Genomic DNA, 16885 nt, shown 5'->3' on the forward strand with positions numbered 1-16885 from the left:
CTCCCGGAACTGCCCCACAGCCTCTCGGTTTTCTTCAACCAACAGGGGTGGACGACAAGCCATTTACGTCCCTGTAGACAACAAAGAAGGAGCTGGCAAGGCCCTCCCATGTCACTGAAGGAAGGCTGTCTGCTCTCAGCCTCCCAGGTGTGAGCAGGGCTGCTGGCTCCCAAAGGTGGGCTGCACGAGCCTTTCAGGCAGCCCCCCAATCCTGCGAGCTGAAGGAGAGGACAGGCAGTGAAGATGGTGGGCTGGAAATAAAAAAAAAAAAAAAAAAAACTCATCTCCTGGGTTTTCAAAGAGCCGAAGGAGCCCAATAGATGAAAAAGAGAGGAGATGCTTTTCAAAATGAAGAAACAAAGAAAGTCTAGCCTCACTAGTGACTGTGGAAATGTAGACTACAGAGGCGATGAGACCATTTATCACTTACTGTAGTAGGAAAGGGGTAAAAAATTCTCCATGCCAGTGTGCACCCCTCAGAGGTGAACTGGAGGCATTTGTTTTGGTAACAATGTATCTCATAGACCTGAAAAAGCCTATCAGGATCAGTGCTTCTGTTTCTAGGACTTTGTCCTTATGAAACAGACATGCGCAGACACATGCGAGTGTGATCACCGGGCCTTTGGGAAGCCCCTTTTTCAATACGCATAGACCCCAAAACGTGAACAGTAATCGTCTTTGAATGGTTTTTTTCTTCTTCCTAATGTTTTGGAATTCTCCAAATTTTCTGTAATAAGAGGCGAAATATTTCCGCGTGGCGTTGGGCAAGTAACTACCTATGTCCAAACCTCAGTTTTCTCATGGATAAAAACAAGCCCCATGCCACCTTCCTCAATCCCACCCTCATTAGAGGTGTAGTGAAAAACCTCAAGGTAGGCAAGCCCCCCTCCCCCAAACTGAACCTGGGTGCTGCTCTGTGCCCATTTCCTCCCCTCCCCTGAGAGCCTTAGATGAGATGGGGTCACACACAGGGGGGCAGCTGGAGAATTAGATGAGGTGACTGATGTGAACCACACAGCTTTTGACGCAAGTCCCCAGGGCTGTGTGTTCCCGAGGGCCTGACTTAAGGATAGACCTTTACCCTCATCTCCAAACGACACCTCTCAGACATAGGACAGGACAGAAAGAAGAGGGTTTCCAAACTGCCTGAGCCTCACCCATCACCCCACCCAGGGCTGATACATTTTCTTAAACGAATCCTACAACTACTTTGTGAAAAGCGTGCTATGTTGCGTTTAATTTCGTGCATTTAAAGCTGTACTTGGTTACTTGTACCAGATTTTCTATCCCTACTGCTAGACCTGGGGAGCCCTCTATCTCTCTCTCTGGCAGGGCTGGAATTAAGGCCTCTGGCTCATAGCAGACACTCCACTGTTAATTAGTATTGCAGTAACAGTGATAATGCATCTGGGGCCAGAGTAGTGGGTGAAGGGTGTCCCGAGTCTAGTCCAAGGGTCCAACCACCTGTTAACAACTAAAGGCAAGGGGCTCTGCGACCAAACACCTTGCGGGCGGGGCCCGGCCGAGGCCGTGGCGGGGAGGGGGCGGGGCCACGACGGGGTGGGACAGGGCCGAAGCCGACTCCGCTCGGAAACTTTCGCAGTGGGCGGGTCGGACCCGCCCCCCGGCTCCCTCCGACCCTGCGGCGCCAGGGGGCGGTCGGCGGCAGCCCCGGCGAGGCGCGCCGTGACTGGCGGAGGCGCGCGGTGATTGGCAGGCGCGCCGGCCGCATAGAGGACCGAGCAGGAGCCGCGTCTTCCGAGCCGCGCCGGGAGTGGAGCGCGGCCCGCGGCCCCGCCCGCGGCCCCGCCCTCGGCCCCGCCCCTCCCGCGGAGGGCCGTGCTCGCCGGCTCTCGCCGCGGTCGGAGTCGCTCCCTCCGGCCCGGCTGCTTCGCTCCGGCCCCTGGGCGTCCGCCTCCTCGCGAGCAACTTTTCGGTGGGCCCGGAGGCCCGAGGGCGTCGCGGCGCCGCGTGCAGCCCACTCGCGGCCGGGTGAGTACTTCGGGGCGGGGGACGGCCCCGCGGAGGCCTGGAAAGAGAGCCAGGAGACGCCGCCCGCCTGGGGCCTCAGTTTCTCCGTCTGGGCGACTGCTCCCAGCGCCCCCCACAAGTTCCCCAGAAGGTAGAGGGCCGGGGTCCCGCCCGCTTCACGGCGACCGCTCCACGGCGACCACTCCCCGGGCTTGGGTTGGGTCTTCCTCGAGGGGTGCGCGCCCCCTCGGCCGCAGCCCGGCGCCCCGGGAATCGCGGGGCCCCGCGGGTGGCCGAAGGCACCCCTGCCCGCGCCCCCCAGCGCCGGTCCCGACGTGCCCCGTCATGGCCCTTCCCCCGCGGCCGGCGGCCGGGCTCGGCCGGTCCCAGGGCGGCCCTCGCTGCCCGCCCGGACGCGGGTGGGGCTACGGGGGCGCGGGGGGTCCAGCCCGCACTGGGGAGCGGGCCCGCCGGAGGGGGCAGCCCCTGGGTCAGGCCGAAGCCCCCACAGCCCACTTGGAATCTGTGTCGCGCTTCCTCTTCCCCTGGGGCTCCTCCTCAGTAATCGGGGGAGGGGAGTGGCAGCCCTGGGTCCTGGCTGGTGCCAACCCGGCGGGGGGCCCCACCTCGGCAACATTACTTTCTGTTTTGACAGATGGCAGCTTTCTGCGGAATCTCGCCCTGCCCTTTTGGATGTGATGGAGCCATGCCCTCCCACCCCATTTTTTTGTAGTTGATGTTAAGAAATTCCAAGGAGCTAACATTTGTACAATATTTACACTACCCTCCCCCTTAGTCTTACGGGACTAGGAATGATGGCCCCATTGGACACATGGCGGAGCTGGGGCTCACTGGGGGTTGGTGACCTGCTCAGGGCAGGACCACGAAGAGCGCAGGGGAAGACTTCCGCCCCAGGCTGCACTGAAAGCAATCCCAGTTCTGCCTCTCCTCACCTTGGACAGTGACCCCTGGCATTTGGCCTGTTTATAAAGGGCTTTCCCTTCCGCTGGGATCTAGCCCTGCTTGCAGAGTGCCCTGGGTACCCTCTGTGCTGGACGCCCGTTCTCACTGCAGCCCTAGTGAGGGAGCCCGGAGGCCACGCTTACCACCATCCAGGCCCGGCCCCCATGTCTCCAAGAGGCTGTGATTCCCACGGGAGCCCCAAAGTGTCTGACCAGGGATTTAGAGGAAGTTTCCCCTGTGTAACCTCTCCTTTGCTGTGACCCCCAGCCCCCAAGCACATGGAGCTTCGAGCACAGGGAAGGTTGCTGGGAGACCACATCGCACCTTCCTTCCCAGGATGAAGTGTGTGGAGGGCTCCCTACTTAATACCTCACCAGCCCCTCCCAAGCCAGGGCTGGACAGGCCTTGGGGGCTGGTCACAGAGGGGCCCCCAGCTCAAGAGGTGCCTGAGCACTGGGACAGGGACCAAACCCTGGCGCACGATGGTGGTGATAAGAAGAATCACAATAGGGAAGGAGTCTTACGCTCCTTTATATGGCTCCTGCCCTCTCGCACATCCCCACCTCAGAAAGTGGCACCACTGCTGTGGCCCCCGGCCACAGACCAGGCCACTCTCCGCGCCCCCACCCCTCCCATTGTGTTGATGATACTCCCGCCTCTCCTGGGTCAGAACCACTCTCAGATAACCTGCTCTGGACCAGGCCTTCTTACCTTGCCCTGGAGAGTTGCCCAGCCCCTTCCCTGGTCTCCCCATCCTGTCCCCACACAGCCCTGGTGGTTCTGTAACTGTCACTTTCCTGCTCGTCACTGTCTTGTACTCCTTCTGGCCCTGGACCCAGCTCTGGCTCCAAAGCCTGGCACTCATTCAGGCCCTGGGAACCTGCCCTAGCCGCCCACACAGCTTCTTCTCATTCCTGCACCCCATCCCCAAGCAGTCACTTCCCAGCCGCCTGCACCTTCCTGGTGACATTGCTGGTCACTCTCACCCCACCCCATCCCCACCGCCTTTCCTCCTGGGCAGTCCCCTGTTGGAATGCCCACGCGCCTTCCTTCCGCCCTCACCTGGCTCACACCTGCCTGCTTTGAAGGCTGAGTCGATCCCTCCCCTGACTTCCAAAGCGGAGTGAGACCCCCACCTTGGGTGCTTATAGCCCCAAATGCTGCTCTGTCTTTGTGGTTGTCTGTTGAGGTGACCTCCTTCCCACTGGGCGTGAGCTGCTGGAAGGCCAGCCCTACAGGGGTCCTCTCTGGGGCGGGGAGGCCAGCTCAGTGCCTGGCAGGGGATCCGCCCACTGTCCGTGTCTGCTGTCCCCCTGGGGCCTGGTGTGCAGTGGGGGCTCGGCCACCGGGGAGACATTCATAACTGTCCTTGATCAAGGACTAGGGCATTCCCAACTTGACTCCCACTTTGTTCCTGTGCGTTTGGCACGTTGAGTGGAGCCGGAATGTTCCTTGGTTTGGCCCTTAATACTCTGGGGCAAAAATAGGTATCTGGGAGCCTCCAAGGGCTTTGTGCCCTTGTCTTGAGGAGTAGCCCAGTGCCAGGGGCTGGGCTCCCAGACCTTGGGAACCCCTGGGTCCTTTTGCTTGGGGCTCAGTCGCAGATGGGTTTTAAAATCTATTTTGTCTTAATTTCAAGAACCTTATTATTATAGGAAATTAGAGAAATACATTGAGAAAAAAGTCTAAAATAAAACCAGTCATAATCCTTCCCCCCAGACAGAGTCAGTGTTGACAGTTCGGGGGCCATTTTCTTCCACGTCTTTCTGCAGGTAGGTTTTGGTGTCATTCTAAAGAGACAGGCTGATTCTCATGCTGTTTTAAATCCTGCTTAACAGTGTTATACCAACACTTTTCTTGCCTTTAAACATTTATTTGTACACAGGGTCGTGGGTAACGTCTGTATAGGACAGCACCGCGCTGACGGGTTGTAATTTTCAAAACTGGTCTCTCTGGATGGTGCCTGATGTCTGCCCGTGTGTGAAACCTGTGGGCATCCCTGCTTACTCTCCTGGGCTGGGGCTCTAGTGTGGAGGCTTGAGCAACTTGAAGGCTTCCCGTGGGGGCTTGTTCCAGAGGTGGGGCCTGCCCCCCGGGAGAGCAGAGGGGGGGCCTGCCTGCACAAGGACTAGAGTGTTTGGGGCAGAAGACCACACGTGGTCATCCTGCTCTGTGTCTCAATAGATGCATGGTCCGTGCAGTCCCCTCTGGGGGTGGGAGCTCCTCAGCCCAGCTCCTTAGTGCTGGAATTCGTGTTTTGATGGGATAAAAATATGCCTCGGTGCTCACGTGGAAAGAATGCCAGCCACTCTGCTTTTTTGGAGCTGACACAATGACAGGTTCCAAGCTCCCGCTCTGGCCATCAGGTGGCAGTTGGGCTTGACTGGTCCCGCCAGCAGGCAGGTTGGAGGAGTCTTGGGGCCGGGGCCCAGCTGGAGGATGATGTGCCCGTTTTGCAGTCAGGACGCTGGTGTCTGGGGGGAGGGAATTGCTTAGAGTCACAGGGCAAAAGGTCCTGAAAGCTTCTTGCCCGGCCAGTGCACCTTCCCTGAGGCCAGGCTGCCTCAGTGTCCCTTGCGCCCTAGGCCCCTAACATGTGTCAGGCAAGGCAGCAGCTAGTCTGGGTGGATGAGGTCCAGCTCCTGCCTTCCAGGCTCCTAGCATCACGGGAAAGAAAACTTGTCAAAGAAGGAAGGACCAGGGCACCTGGGGGGCTCAGTCGGTTGATCATCTGACTTCAGCTTGGGTCATGATCTCATGGTTCGTGGGTTCGGGCCCTGCGTCGGGCTCTGTGCCGACAGCTTGGAGCCTGGAGCCTGCTTCGGATTCTGTGTTTCCCTCAGAGTCTCTCTGCCCCTCCCCTGCTCACACTCTGTGTGTGTCTCTCTCTCTCTCACTCTCAAAAATAAATAAACATTAAAAAATTTTTTAAAAAAGGAAAGACCAGACACTTGTGGGGGGTCCTTCCACCAGGAGATGGTCTGTGATCCTTCCTGTGACCCAGCCATGGCAATGAATTGTCTCCTGTGCTTTAAAATAACAAGACTTCTGATCCCAAAAGGGCTTGACCAACTCTCAGAGACCCTGAAAATTAATTTTCTTTTATTCATTCATTCTTACTAACCGTTTTACCTGAAACAGTCATTTTGACTGCTATGTGAGATGCATAATACTTAGCCCGCAGGCCAGCCAGAACCTGTGTTTCCCTGGAACCCCTTTCATAATGTGTTTTTCAACTGAACATGCCTTTCTTCAGCACCTGAGAGAACTAGCTTGTTTATTTGTTGTTTTTTAATGCTTTATAGTTTGCAGATTACTTTCTCCTCCTTCACACCCTTAGTCCCCATAGCGCCTCTACATGGAAAGTGTTATTCTTGTTTTATAGATGAGGAAAACCTGAGAACAGGGAGGTTAAGTAGCTACAGGTAAAGGGGAGAACTGGGATTCACTCCTCATGTTGCTTGGTAGTAAAGTCGTGTCCTATTGGCTGGGGACAGATCCCTCCAGACCTGGGGTGTCCTGGTAGGCAGGGGAGTGTTACCCGAGACAGGACTCAGCAGAGGCAGCAGGGAAACTCCCAGGAAGGAGGCACGCTGGGGCCTTGGCTTGGATGTCCAGTGCTGGGGGAAGGGGCTCTGCCAGAGCGCAGGCACGGGGTCGGGGGGAGGCGGAGGACGGCTTTGGGAGCAGGGGAGAGGGAAGAGAAGGCTTGGCAGGGGTCGGATTTTGAAAAGAGGCCTCATTTTCAGAGACGGGCTTTGTGGGTTTGAATTCTGACTCCCACACGGTGAGCTGTGTGGCCTCTAGCAAGGTATCCCGTTTCTGGACCCGCATTTCCTCATCTGCGAAATGGGGTGAGGGTTGAAGGATGAGCCACTTCTCCGTCTGTCACACCTGGGTAGCAGCGGTGCCCGCTTCACAGGGCTGTGCGAGGAACCCCGAGAAAATGCACGGGGAGCGTTGAGAACGGTGTGCTCCAGACACATGTGCGTTCCTGTCAACGACCCGGGTGCCCCGGCGTAAGGTGGCCGTCTTAAGATGAGCTGCACTCTGCCATTCCAAGAAGGTGGCACTTGATTCTGGGGGCAGCCGGCCAGGCGAGGTGGCTCGGTAGGACGTGGCCCGGTGTGGCCTAAAGAACAGACCTGTTTGCTGTCTCGGCAGGACTCTGTTCTGTGTCCCAAGTCACCCGCCGGTCTCCCCGCCCGCCGCTGGCTACGCGCTCCCTCGGGTCTGTGCGCGCTGAACAGCGAGTTTCCCGGAACTTGCCTCTTTGTTTGGTTTCCCTGAAGCCCGGGAGTTTGGAAGCTACACCAAGCGCATCGATGTCCAGGCAGAGTCACGTGGCTTGGCCAGGCTTTTGTTTTGCCCCCGGGGGATGTTTTTAAATAAGGACTCTATCCCTCTGAGGCAGGAATGTCCAGATTGAAATCGGTGGGGTTGTTTGGCGGACACAGATCCCATCTCCCGGACCCATTTGTGGCTGGGGACAGGGCAAGCACGGCAGTGTAGACCCCGGGAACAGGCCACCTCCACCCTTCCTGGGACAACGGTCTCCAGAAACATCTGGTGAGCATCTACCCTGCAGGTGCTTGGAGCTGGGTGTTTGGGGACACCTGGCCCCCTTGTGCAGCCTGTAGTCTCTAGCCTCATCTCGTCCTCACGGCACCCCCTGACTTTGGGCGATTGTCCCATTCATAGTGGAGGAAACTGAGGTGCGGGGAGGGGCGTGGCCCTCTCAGGACCGCAGAGCAGGGGGGCGGGGCCAGAGTTCCATTAGCAGAAGGGGGTGGATGTGGCCTTGAGCCCCGGGGAGGGTCACGACATCTTTTTGGAGTCTGAGGAGAAGCCTCGCCGGATCCCCCCGCTCAGCGCACACATAGACCCCGTCAGGGGCCTGTGTCCCCCTCAAGTCTCTCCAGGGCACTGGGTCGAGGACCCTGGGGCACCTCCCAGAGCTTCCGGCTCCCTGCCCCGTGACTTCCGGTTGCCCTCGGTTGTGGCGGTGCCGGTTTCTGCCTTGCTGCTCAACAGCACGTGAGGTCCCTTTCCTGGACTGATGGAGCCCCGCCCCCTGCCACGAGGTGGCTGTAGGTCTGTGCTCTCCCGTCTGGGCCAGTTCGCCCCCTGTCCCTAGGTGCTCCCCTCTGCTTTTTAGGGTGTGTTCGTGTCTGGTGGCACTCGGGCTCCGCGGTTGTCCTGTGGTTCGGGCCAGCACGGATGGCTCTGCAGTTGAGCGGGTCTAAGTCCCAGCTCCAGGGGCGTTTCCCTCCCCTACAGAACGTGAGGCGGCCCCTACCCCACTTCCCTTTTCTGTCCCTTCTCTGCCCAACACTCGAGGCCCGAGCAGGCTGGGCCTGGCCCGCCTGGCGTGTCTTACCCTGGGCTTTTCTCCTCCGCAGGATGGACCCCGGCACCCCCTCTGCGAGCCCCTCTGGCCCACAGCCTCCACCACCGCTGCAGCCCCAGGCCCGTTCGCGGCTCAATGCCACTGCCTCGGTGGAGCAGGACGAGAGCGGGGTGCCCCGAGCCCCTGGACCCCAAGTGGGACGCGGACCGGATGTAGGAGACACACCTGCCCCAGCCGTGGCCCGGACCCCGAGCCCTCAGAGCCAAGAACGAGCGGACAGAACAGGTAAGGGGCGGGGCCTGGAAGGCAGCAGCCCTCTGCACACGTGGCTCAGGCGCCCTGCGCGGTTCTCCCTGTGGAGCAGGGCCCTCGGGCTCCCACCCGCGCGGCGGGCTTTGCTCTTGGTGCGCAGACGTCACGCTTCCCACCTGATGGCTCACCCTCGGGGCTGGCACTGGTCCCTCAGCAGGTCCTGTGGGTGAGAGGTCCTGCTCTCGTCCTGCACGGCGCTCAGGGAAGCCCATGTGGTCCCCCCTGCCCCCCGGCCCAGTCCCCAGTGCCCTGTGGACCATGGTCCCCCATCCCCAGGCTGGACAGCTAAGGGCCGCCCCCCTCCCCACTCTTGGGCCCCCCTGAGGTTTTCATTCCCTGAGGCCTTCCCGGAGGCACCTCCCAGGGGCAGAGGTGAGCCGGTGTGCGGGCCTCGGTGGGACCGGATGGTTGGCCGTGGTGCTGGCTGTCTCACTGACCTTGGGGGAGGGGCACTAGCCCTTGGGCCGTCCTCCATCCAGCTCCCGCTCCCCGAGTACGGCCCTGAGTGGGCATGGGTGGCACACGTGGGTCAGGTCTGCCCCCGACTCCCATGAGCCCACAGTCTGGTGGAGAGCAGAGGGAAGCATGTGGCCTGGGGAGCACCGAGGTGGCCCTGGGCCCAGGGCCGCGGCGGTGGGAAGAGACGGTGCCCGAACAAGAGGTAGGTGGGAGGAGAGGGCATGGCGGCCGAGAGAGCCTGGACCTCCGGTGACGGTGGTGAGGTTGGGAAGGGAGGGATGCGGGGATAACGCTCATCCGGCCTATGATGGAGATACACTGGGAGGGAGCTGGGGGCAGGACTGGTCACTGGGCCGGAGCACAAGCCTCGTCTGAGACGTTTCTTCACGCTCTGGAGGCTGCTGTGGGTAGGGACGGCCGTGCGTCACCGTGAGCTTCGTGGACACTCAGAGGCAGGAATCCCAAGCCTCTGGCTCCGATGTTTGTGGCGAGTGTAGCTGCTGTCAGCTCCGTTCTTTCTGGCACTTTACCCCATGCTTTGCAGCGCGTGTCTCACTCCCAAAGGAACCAACCCCTCCACCTAGACCGTGCACTCGAGCACAGGTGGGGTCATGGTCATGCTGTCCTGCTCAGAGCGCCAGGTCCCGTTCCTTGTCTTCCTGGGGTACCGGCCCCTCCTCCCTGCACACCCAGACTGTTCTCTGTCCCCCAGGGCGGCCTCCAGGCCTCCCCATCTCCCTGTGCATGTGGGAAGCTCCGCCCAAAATGTGCCTTCACTGTCTCCACCTGCTGGAGTCCTACCCGGCTCTTAGGGCGTGGCTGCCTCCTATACTTTCTGACCTTGACCCACAGCAGGCAGTACACGAGCCACCCTTACCTGACTTGCGTGCCTGCACACGCGTGTGCGCGTGCGCGCACACGCACACACACGCACACACACACACACACACCCGGTGGCAACAGAAATTTCCAAAACACCACTTTTCTCGCTGCGCGTGCTACAGTCAGATCGTGTCCTTTCTCTTCCTTTGATGTAAAAGCAAACGCCGCTCGTGGGCAGTTAAATGGATTTCGGGATTTAGTGTATCGAGACAGGCCTGCATTTTATAAAACGCTTTCTGCAGTTTGGCTCCGCTGCCGGTTCTCTGTGCACATTTCCAGGCCGGGACTCCCCGGGGCACGTGTCTGCACACGAACCGTCACTTGTTGTCGGGGCCCTGAGGCGCCCCGGGCAGGGCCGGGGCCTGACTCTCACGGTGGAGCACGCCCCCCCCCCCCCCCCCAGCCACATGCCCTTGACGGAGTCGGGAGGCCACGGCGAGCCTGTTCCTGCGTCTGAGGAGTGGGCGCGACCTCACCAGCACGTGGAGTCCTGCTGGGACCTTGTACACCGGGCAGACCGTCGTCAGGCCCCGGCGTGTGCAGAAGCGTGCTGGCGGGTCGGTGCAGGGCCGAGTCCGGGCCCGTGGTCCCCCCGGGCACCCCGTGCCGGTCTGTACCTTGAGCGGCAGCACAGTCACCAGACAGCCCGGCGCCCCGGCTCCCTCACCCAGATCCTCTGCAGACCTCCTCCTGGGGGGCATCTGCTATTTTATGATCCCCCATTGAACCCCTCTTTGGACTGGTCTTCACGTTGGCTCGGGCCGTGTGTGTGCACCAGACTTTTTCTCTCCCCCAAGGGAAGCTGGTTGTGCCGCTAACTGGGTGTGCGCGCGCGCGCGCGCGTGTGTGTGTGTGTGTGTGTGTGTGGTAGGGGGTGGGGGCTCTCTTTACCTCCTCTGTCATCGCCGGTGGGTGGGATGCTATGACCTCGCTCCTTATTCCCAGGCTGCTGAGGTGAGGCTTCATCCCCCAGGTGGTCTGTACGAGCTAAGGAAGTCCAGCTGTCACGGCCCCCTGGCCACACCTCACCTCCCCTTTCTCATCTCACCCAGGCTTTGTCATTTTTCTCTTCCTCTGGACAGGTCGCCGCTTAAGTAGACCACCCCCAGCTCAGCCATGCCGCCCGTGCGGAACCCCCAAACCCGCCGTGAGCACCTGCTGTGTCTATCTGTGTGTGCCACGTGGCCAGCCCTGTCCGCAGGGCTTTCTGTGGGCCACGTCTGATCCCTCACAGCAGCCTGTGAGGGAAGTTCTGTTATCACCCCACCTAGAGGGGAGGAAACTGAGGCACAGACTTGCCCAGGTGACCCACTGCCGTGTGATGGGTGCACAGGTGACCCGAGTCTCCTGGGTTAACACCAGCCCCGCCCAGCAGAGTTCAAGCTCTGGTTGAAGCAGGCTTGAGGCTCCCCGTACAGTTCATGCTGGGCCAGTGCCTGCTTTATTCCAGAAACTCACCCGGTCCTTGGGCACTTCTGATCTTTGCATCTCCTTGAAAGATCACCCGGTTCTCCGCTTTGTCTCCGAGGCCTCTGGGCAGGCAAGGGGGCTTGACCCTGGGATCTCAGCCACAGATGCCTCACGGCTGCAGGGCACAGAAACCAGGGCTAGAAACACACTTGGTTTCAGGGGCGCCTGGGTGGCGCAGTCGGTTAAGCATCCGACTTCAGCCAGGTCACGATCTCGCGGTCCGTGAGTTCGAGCCCCGTGTCGGGCTCTGGGCTGATGGCTCAGAGCCTGGAGCCTGTTTCCGAATCTGTGTCTCCCTCTCTCTCTGCCCCTCCCCCGTTCATACTCTGTCTCTCTCTGTCCCAAAAATAAATAAACGTTGAAAAAAAAAAAAAAAAAAAAAGAAACACACTTGGTTTTAATCTGAGTGTGCAAAACAGCCCCAGGAGGGCGGGGTCGAGACTGCAAATTTCAGGTAGGAGCCAGGAGATGGCTGTGGCCTCTGGTTGCTGTCCACCCCCAAGAGGGGGGAGGGAAGCGGGCCCTGGGCAGTCTCGCGGCCTTGGGGTCCCAGCCCCCACGTGCTGCTCTGCGGCTGACACTGGTCACTGAGGCGGATGCAGCGGGCCCTGCCCTGCTAGCCCTGCGCAGCCCAGACGGCGCCTGCCCCCGGAAGGGCTTTGTGGGCACGTTTCGGTGGATTCCCTGACCTGTGTGCCTGCAAACATGTGACACGCATTAGTTAGGTAACACCGAGAGTAAGAGTGAAAGTGACACGTCCCGTGCTGGGTACGCGTGAGGTTCTGTGCCTTAGCTCACTCGCTTCTCCAACGTTTTCGTGAGAAAACCTACGGGAAGAGCGGCAGTACATACCCCGAGGCCCCCAGCTGGTGAGGGGGAGGTTCAAACATACTCTGTGACTCTGCCTACCCGGGGGTGGCAGGCGGGGCCCTGCCGCGTGCCCCGTGCCTTCAGGCCCTCTCTTCAGGGTGCCCAGGGCAGGAGCAAAGCAGAGACCTCTGGGCTGAGGCCTGGGTGGTCTCTGGTGAGGACAGAGGGGTCCGCCCCCCAGGAGCCCTTGGGCCACGGGGAGTCAGAAGCAAACAGTAACGGTCCTGGCGGGCAGGCACCATGCTAGGGAGAGCTGATGTCATGGGGGCCCGGGGAGCACGAGACACCCTTTCTGCTGACCTCGGTTTGCGGCGGGTACAATGGGACCGCCAGCCCTGTACAGCCTCCCAGCTGCGGGGCCACGGACGGGGGTGCTGGAGCCCTTGGGCACCCCAGTGTTGACGGAGGACCTGCCCAGTGTGGGCAAGACAGGAGGGGCTCTGCCCTCCAGCGGGGGTCCTGGGTGGGTAAATGAAGAAGGGTCAGCACGGTACGGGGCGTGCTGGATGCTAGGCCCGGGGCAGGGATCAGAGTGCAGGGGCAGGGGGTCAGCCAGGTGGGCCCTTGGGGGTCGTGATAAGGAGAAGGGTGTTTTAGAGGGCATTGGAGGGTTTAAGACCTGCACGAAGCCAGGCTGGCCCCCAGGTCTCTGGCTGGGTGGTGGGGTCCAGAGCTGATGGTCTGGTCTGGACCGATACCGATGTGGGACCATGAGCAGATGCAGAGTGTCGAGGCCCTGCCATCCCAGGGACAAGTCACAGCAGTGGACCACGTGGGTTCTGAGGCTCTGCTCGAGGAGCCAGCCACTGATAACTGAGGAAGTTTTCTGCACACATCGTCTCGTTCTGATCCCGATTCACGCCCCGGTCTCTCTGGATGCCCCACCTGTGCTGTGACCCCCTCGCTGTAGGATGTCCTGTCACAGGATGGCAGGGGCAGTGAGTCTGTCTTGGGTGCGGTGGTTTCCTGAGACCTTTGGAAACTTGGCAGTGTGCCCTTAATCGGTCACCTTTAACCACCTACTTATGTCCCAATCCTCAGGTGTCACCTCCTCCAGGAAGCAACCTCCCGCTGCGCGCCCCCCCCCCCACCACCATCAGGCAACACCTCCACAGCCTTGACCTTCCTGCCTGGACCCCTGCCTCAGCTCAGCCAGCCCCAGGCAGAGACGGGGTGACGAGGATTTTTCACCGTTTGTTTACAAGAATCAGAGTCAGCATCACAAAGGCTGATGAGACACCCTCTTAGTGCAAGAGAACCCCCACTCCCTGGGTATGGGACACCCCCTTGGCTTAGGGCAACCCAGCCACCCCAGGTGTGGGAGCTGCGTGGCCTTGGACAAGTCTCCCTCTTGCTTCAAGGGGACCCAGCCATCCTGAGTATGGGCACCTGTTGGGGCGGGGCGGCCACAGCAACGATGCAGACACACGACGAGGACACACGGTGTCCTTGACTGCAGGGCCCCCCTGAAAGGCGTCCTGAGAGGACCAGGGCGTCCAGGAGGCCTAGACTCGTCGGGGTGGGACTGGGGAGGTGGGATGGCAGCAGCCGCCCAAGACAAGAGCTTTGGTCGTTATCGTTCCTGCAGGCATCAGGTGGCTCCTCTCCTAAGAGCTCTGGGTGTGCATTCCGCAATTCAAAACTACTTCCGCCGCAGACCTTGCTAGCAGCCTTCGTGAACGAGGCTGCCGGCCGTGGGAGCACTTTGTGCACAGGCCTCCATGCTCGCAGCCGGGGTCCTGACGCTGTCCAGAGTGGACGCCAGACTTGCTCACCACCCTCTTTCCTTTCTGCAGAGCACCTGCTCCAGCCGTGGGGGTGCGGGGTGAGCTCAGTGCAGTCACCGTGCCGAGCACGGGCTGTGTCCCTGCGCTGGCATGTGCGGGGACAGGAAGGCCGCAGACCCTTCTCGCGATCCTTCCCTCGGCAGCCCCCACCCCCTCGTCCCTCCATCCTGCGCCGTTTATCCAGCCGTGCTATCCCACGCTGGCCGGAATCTGGGGATGGGTCAGACCCACTGGACAGATTGTCCCCACGAAGGCTGGTGGGAGCTTGGAGACACCGCGTGGACATGGCATCCCGGGTTGCGGAGGGAAAGTAGCAGTGGGCCCTGCTGGGAAGAGGGGACGGCATCCTGGGGGATCTGCTCACCTCACCAGCTCCGGGGAAGATGAAGGGTCACGTACCAGGTCAGCAGGGCACGGGGTCTGTGGGCACAAACAACGAAAAGACGGGGGTCGGCGTACACGTGGGTCTCCGTGGGCTCCGGCAGAGGTGTGCGGGCCTGCCCAAGGCCACGCAGCTCTTGCTGCTTCGTGATAGGAAGCTCTTCAATAGTGAGTTCGAGTCAGGACCCCTTCGGTCATAAGTGACGCAGAAACACAGCGTAAATGGACGTAAGCGAGAAATCAGGAGTTGAGAGGAATTTCTCAGTCCCGTGGATCTGCAGAGTGTAGGCTGTGCTGGCTCTACACGTGGCTGGATGCAGGGGCTCAGAGGACGTGATCAGGAGCCCCAGCTCCACCCTCCCTCCCTCTGGTGGGCTGTCCTCACCGGGCGGCCTTCCGGGGCTCCCGGGGGGCATCCATCAGCCGAGTCCTAGCGGAAGGAAGCCTGCTCCCCGATAGTTCAGCACAGACCCCGCTGGCCTGGCTTGGGTCTGTGTCCATCTCTGAACCAGGCGCTGTGGTCAGGGAGACAGAGGCTTCTGATGGGCCAGGAGGGCGTGCTGTACCCACCCTGTATTGAGGGACAATGGCACCGGACCTCGAGGACCGAGATGGGGAAGGGTGGGTACCCAAGAGGGACATCAAAGTGCTACTATCAGAGAAAGACAGGAATGCGGGTCGGACATGCACAGAATAGTGTGTTTCGTGGTCTGTGGTCCATGCTGACTCAGCCAGCTTCTGGGGGCGTCCTTTACGGGGCTGAGCAGTAAGCCTGTGACCTGTGGGAAGGCTCCTACTTACACGGAAAAAGCCAGAGCCCTCTGATGGGTCTGCAGCGTGGGCCCAACACTTGAGCAGTAGAGAAGTATTTATGTCAGTGCCAAATGGGAGCTGGAATAATAAAGGTGTGGCATGTATTTCAACGAGACTTCTCGAAATGTCAGGCTGTGAGTAACTTCTGTAAAAAATTAATCACGGACAGAATCTTTGTAGCCAACAGATACATGCTCGAGTCTTCTATATCCTGATTAAGGCACAAAAAGAACGTGGGCTTGTGAATTTGGTTAAGAAAAGTTTCGAACTTGTGGGAGGCGCCCCATGGACGCTATGGTGGGAAGTGCAGTGTCACTGAGGAGCAAAGGCCCTGGGGTCAGCTGAGAGGTGGGGAGCATGGATGGAAAAGAAACCTACGTTTTGGGAATGCTGGCTCTGGCCCAGCCACTTCATACGAAGTATCTCGTTCTTTATAACCGTCCTGTTGGATGGATATTAGCGATAAGGTTGAAAATAACTGGCTAGGTCTCACAGCACTTTGACGTTGAAGGCACAGTCACACGCAGGTTAGATTTCTCTCCACGCCACACTCCTGCCCTGGGAGCCTGCAGGCTTTGTGTTCTCCTGTTCTAGGCCAGAGAGCGCATCCAGGGGCTGGAGGGGCTGGGACAGCAGCCAGAAGGGAGAAGTGACCTTGCTGGCTGGCTCAGGAGGCGCCAGGGTCCTGGCCGCGAGGGCAGGCAGGGTGGGCGTGCTGAGGCCATTGCTGGCAGGGTCCCCGGGGACCTCAGGGAGAAAGTCCAGTCCACACTCCTCAGGGAGGGTATTTTCCAACCGCCCACCAGGAGGGCCATGGTGTGTGTCCCTTAGCGTGAGGTCTTGAGAAGAAGCCTCCCCTCTTGGAGCTGTGTCCTCAGTCCCCTGTGCCTCTCTGCCTTTGAACCTGCAGGCCGTGTTGGCTCAGACCCCTGTCGCATCCCCCCGGAGTCCTGTGGCCCGTGGACTCGGGTGCCCGGAGTGCAGCAGCCTGTGGCCTTGGCTGACACAGGCAGAGCTGGGAAAGGCCTGGATGAACCAATCAGGAAGGCTGGTCATCGGGTGTTGTTACTGGGGACCGTTTTTCTTTCCCTTCATTCTGCCTCCCGTTTCTAGAAACGTCTAGAGAGTGAGGAGGCTGTCGTGTCTAATAGGCACCTGCTCTGAAGTCAGCAGTGCTGCGGCCGCATCCCACGAGCTACTGCAAGGTGTCTTATACCCGCCAAGGTGGGATGCGGGGTGAACGGAGGCGGGAGAGGAGCCGGACGTGGGCCCCCAAATATCGGTTGCGGAAATCAAAGAGAGGCACTGGTAAAAAAAGGATTTGTTTTTAAACTTCTTATTGTCATGCTGCCTACTGCTGGTAAGGTTGCGGTGACATTGGTATGGTTCCACGACTCTGTGTAACTTGGGGTAACTTTTTGGAGACTAGGCTGCAGCGTGAGCCGTAGCCGTTTGGGCCTTGGGCCTAGGATTCAACTGAAAGGCCTGTGCCAGGAGAGTAACCCCCAAAGGAAACACATACACGGAGTGGTTTGTGGCACCGTTTCATGAAATTAGGGAGTATTGGGAATCACGTAAGGGCCCAGTGGAGTGGAGGGGCCCGGCACCCTGGGCGTGTTCCTCCGAC

At 59.8% G+C, this 16885-nt stretch overlaps 1 protein-coding gene across 1 annotated transcript in view; it reads left to right on the top strand.

Moving 5' to 3' along the window:
- The first annotated feature begins 1805 nt into the window (after window positions 1-1805).
- The window catches only part of WFS1 (wolframin ER transmembrane glycoprotein), a 29941-nt gene continuing 14861 nt past the window's right edge, over window positions 1806-16885 (top strand). The window contains exons 1-2 of the mRNA XM_045474615.1: window positions 1806-1992; window positions 8337-8569. Coding sequence (XP_045330571.1) covers window positions 8338-8569 — 232 coding nt within the window. The 5' untranslated portion in view covers window positions 1806-1992; window position 8337. The remainder of the gene's footprint in view (window positions 1993-8336; window positions 8570-16885) is intronic.

Source organism: Leopardus geoffroyi, chromosome B1 (genome assembly GCF_018350155.1).
Source record: "Leopardus geoffroyi isolate Oge1 chromosome B1, O.geoffroyi_Oge1_pat1.0, whole genome shotgun sequence".
Taxonomy (NCBI): domain Eukaryota; kingdom Metazoa; phylum Chordata; class Mammalia; order Carnivora; family Felidae; genus Leopardus; species Leopardus geoffroyi.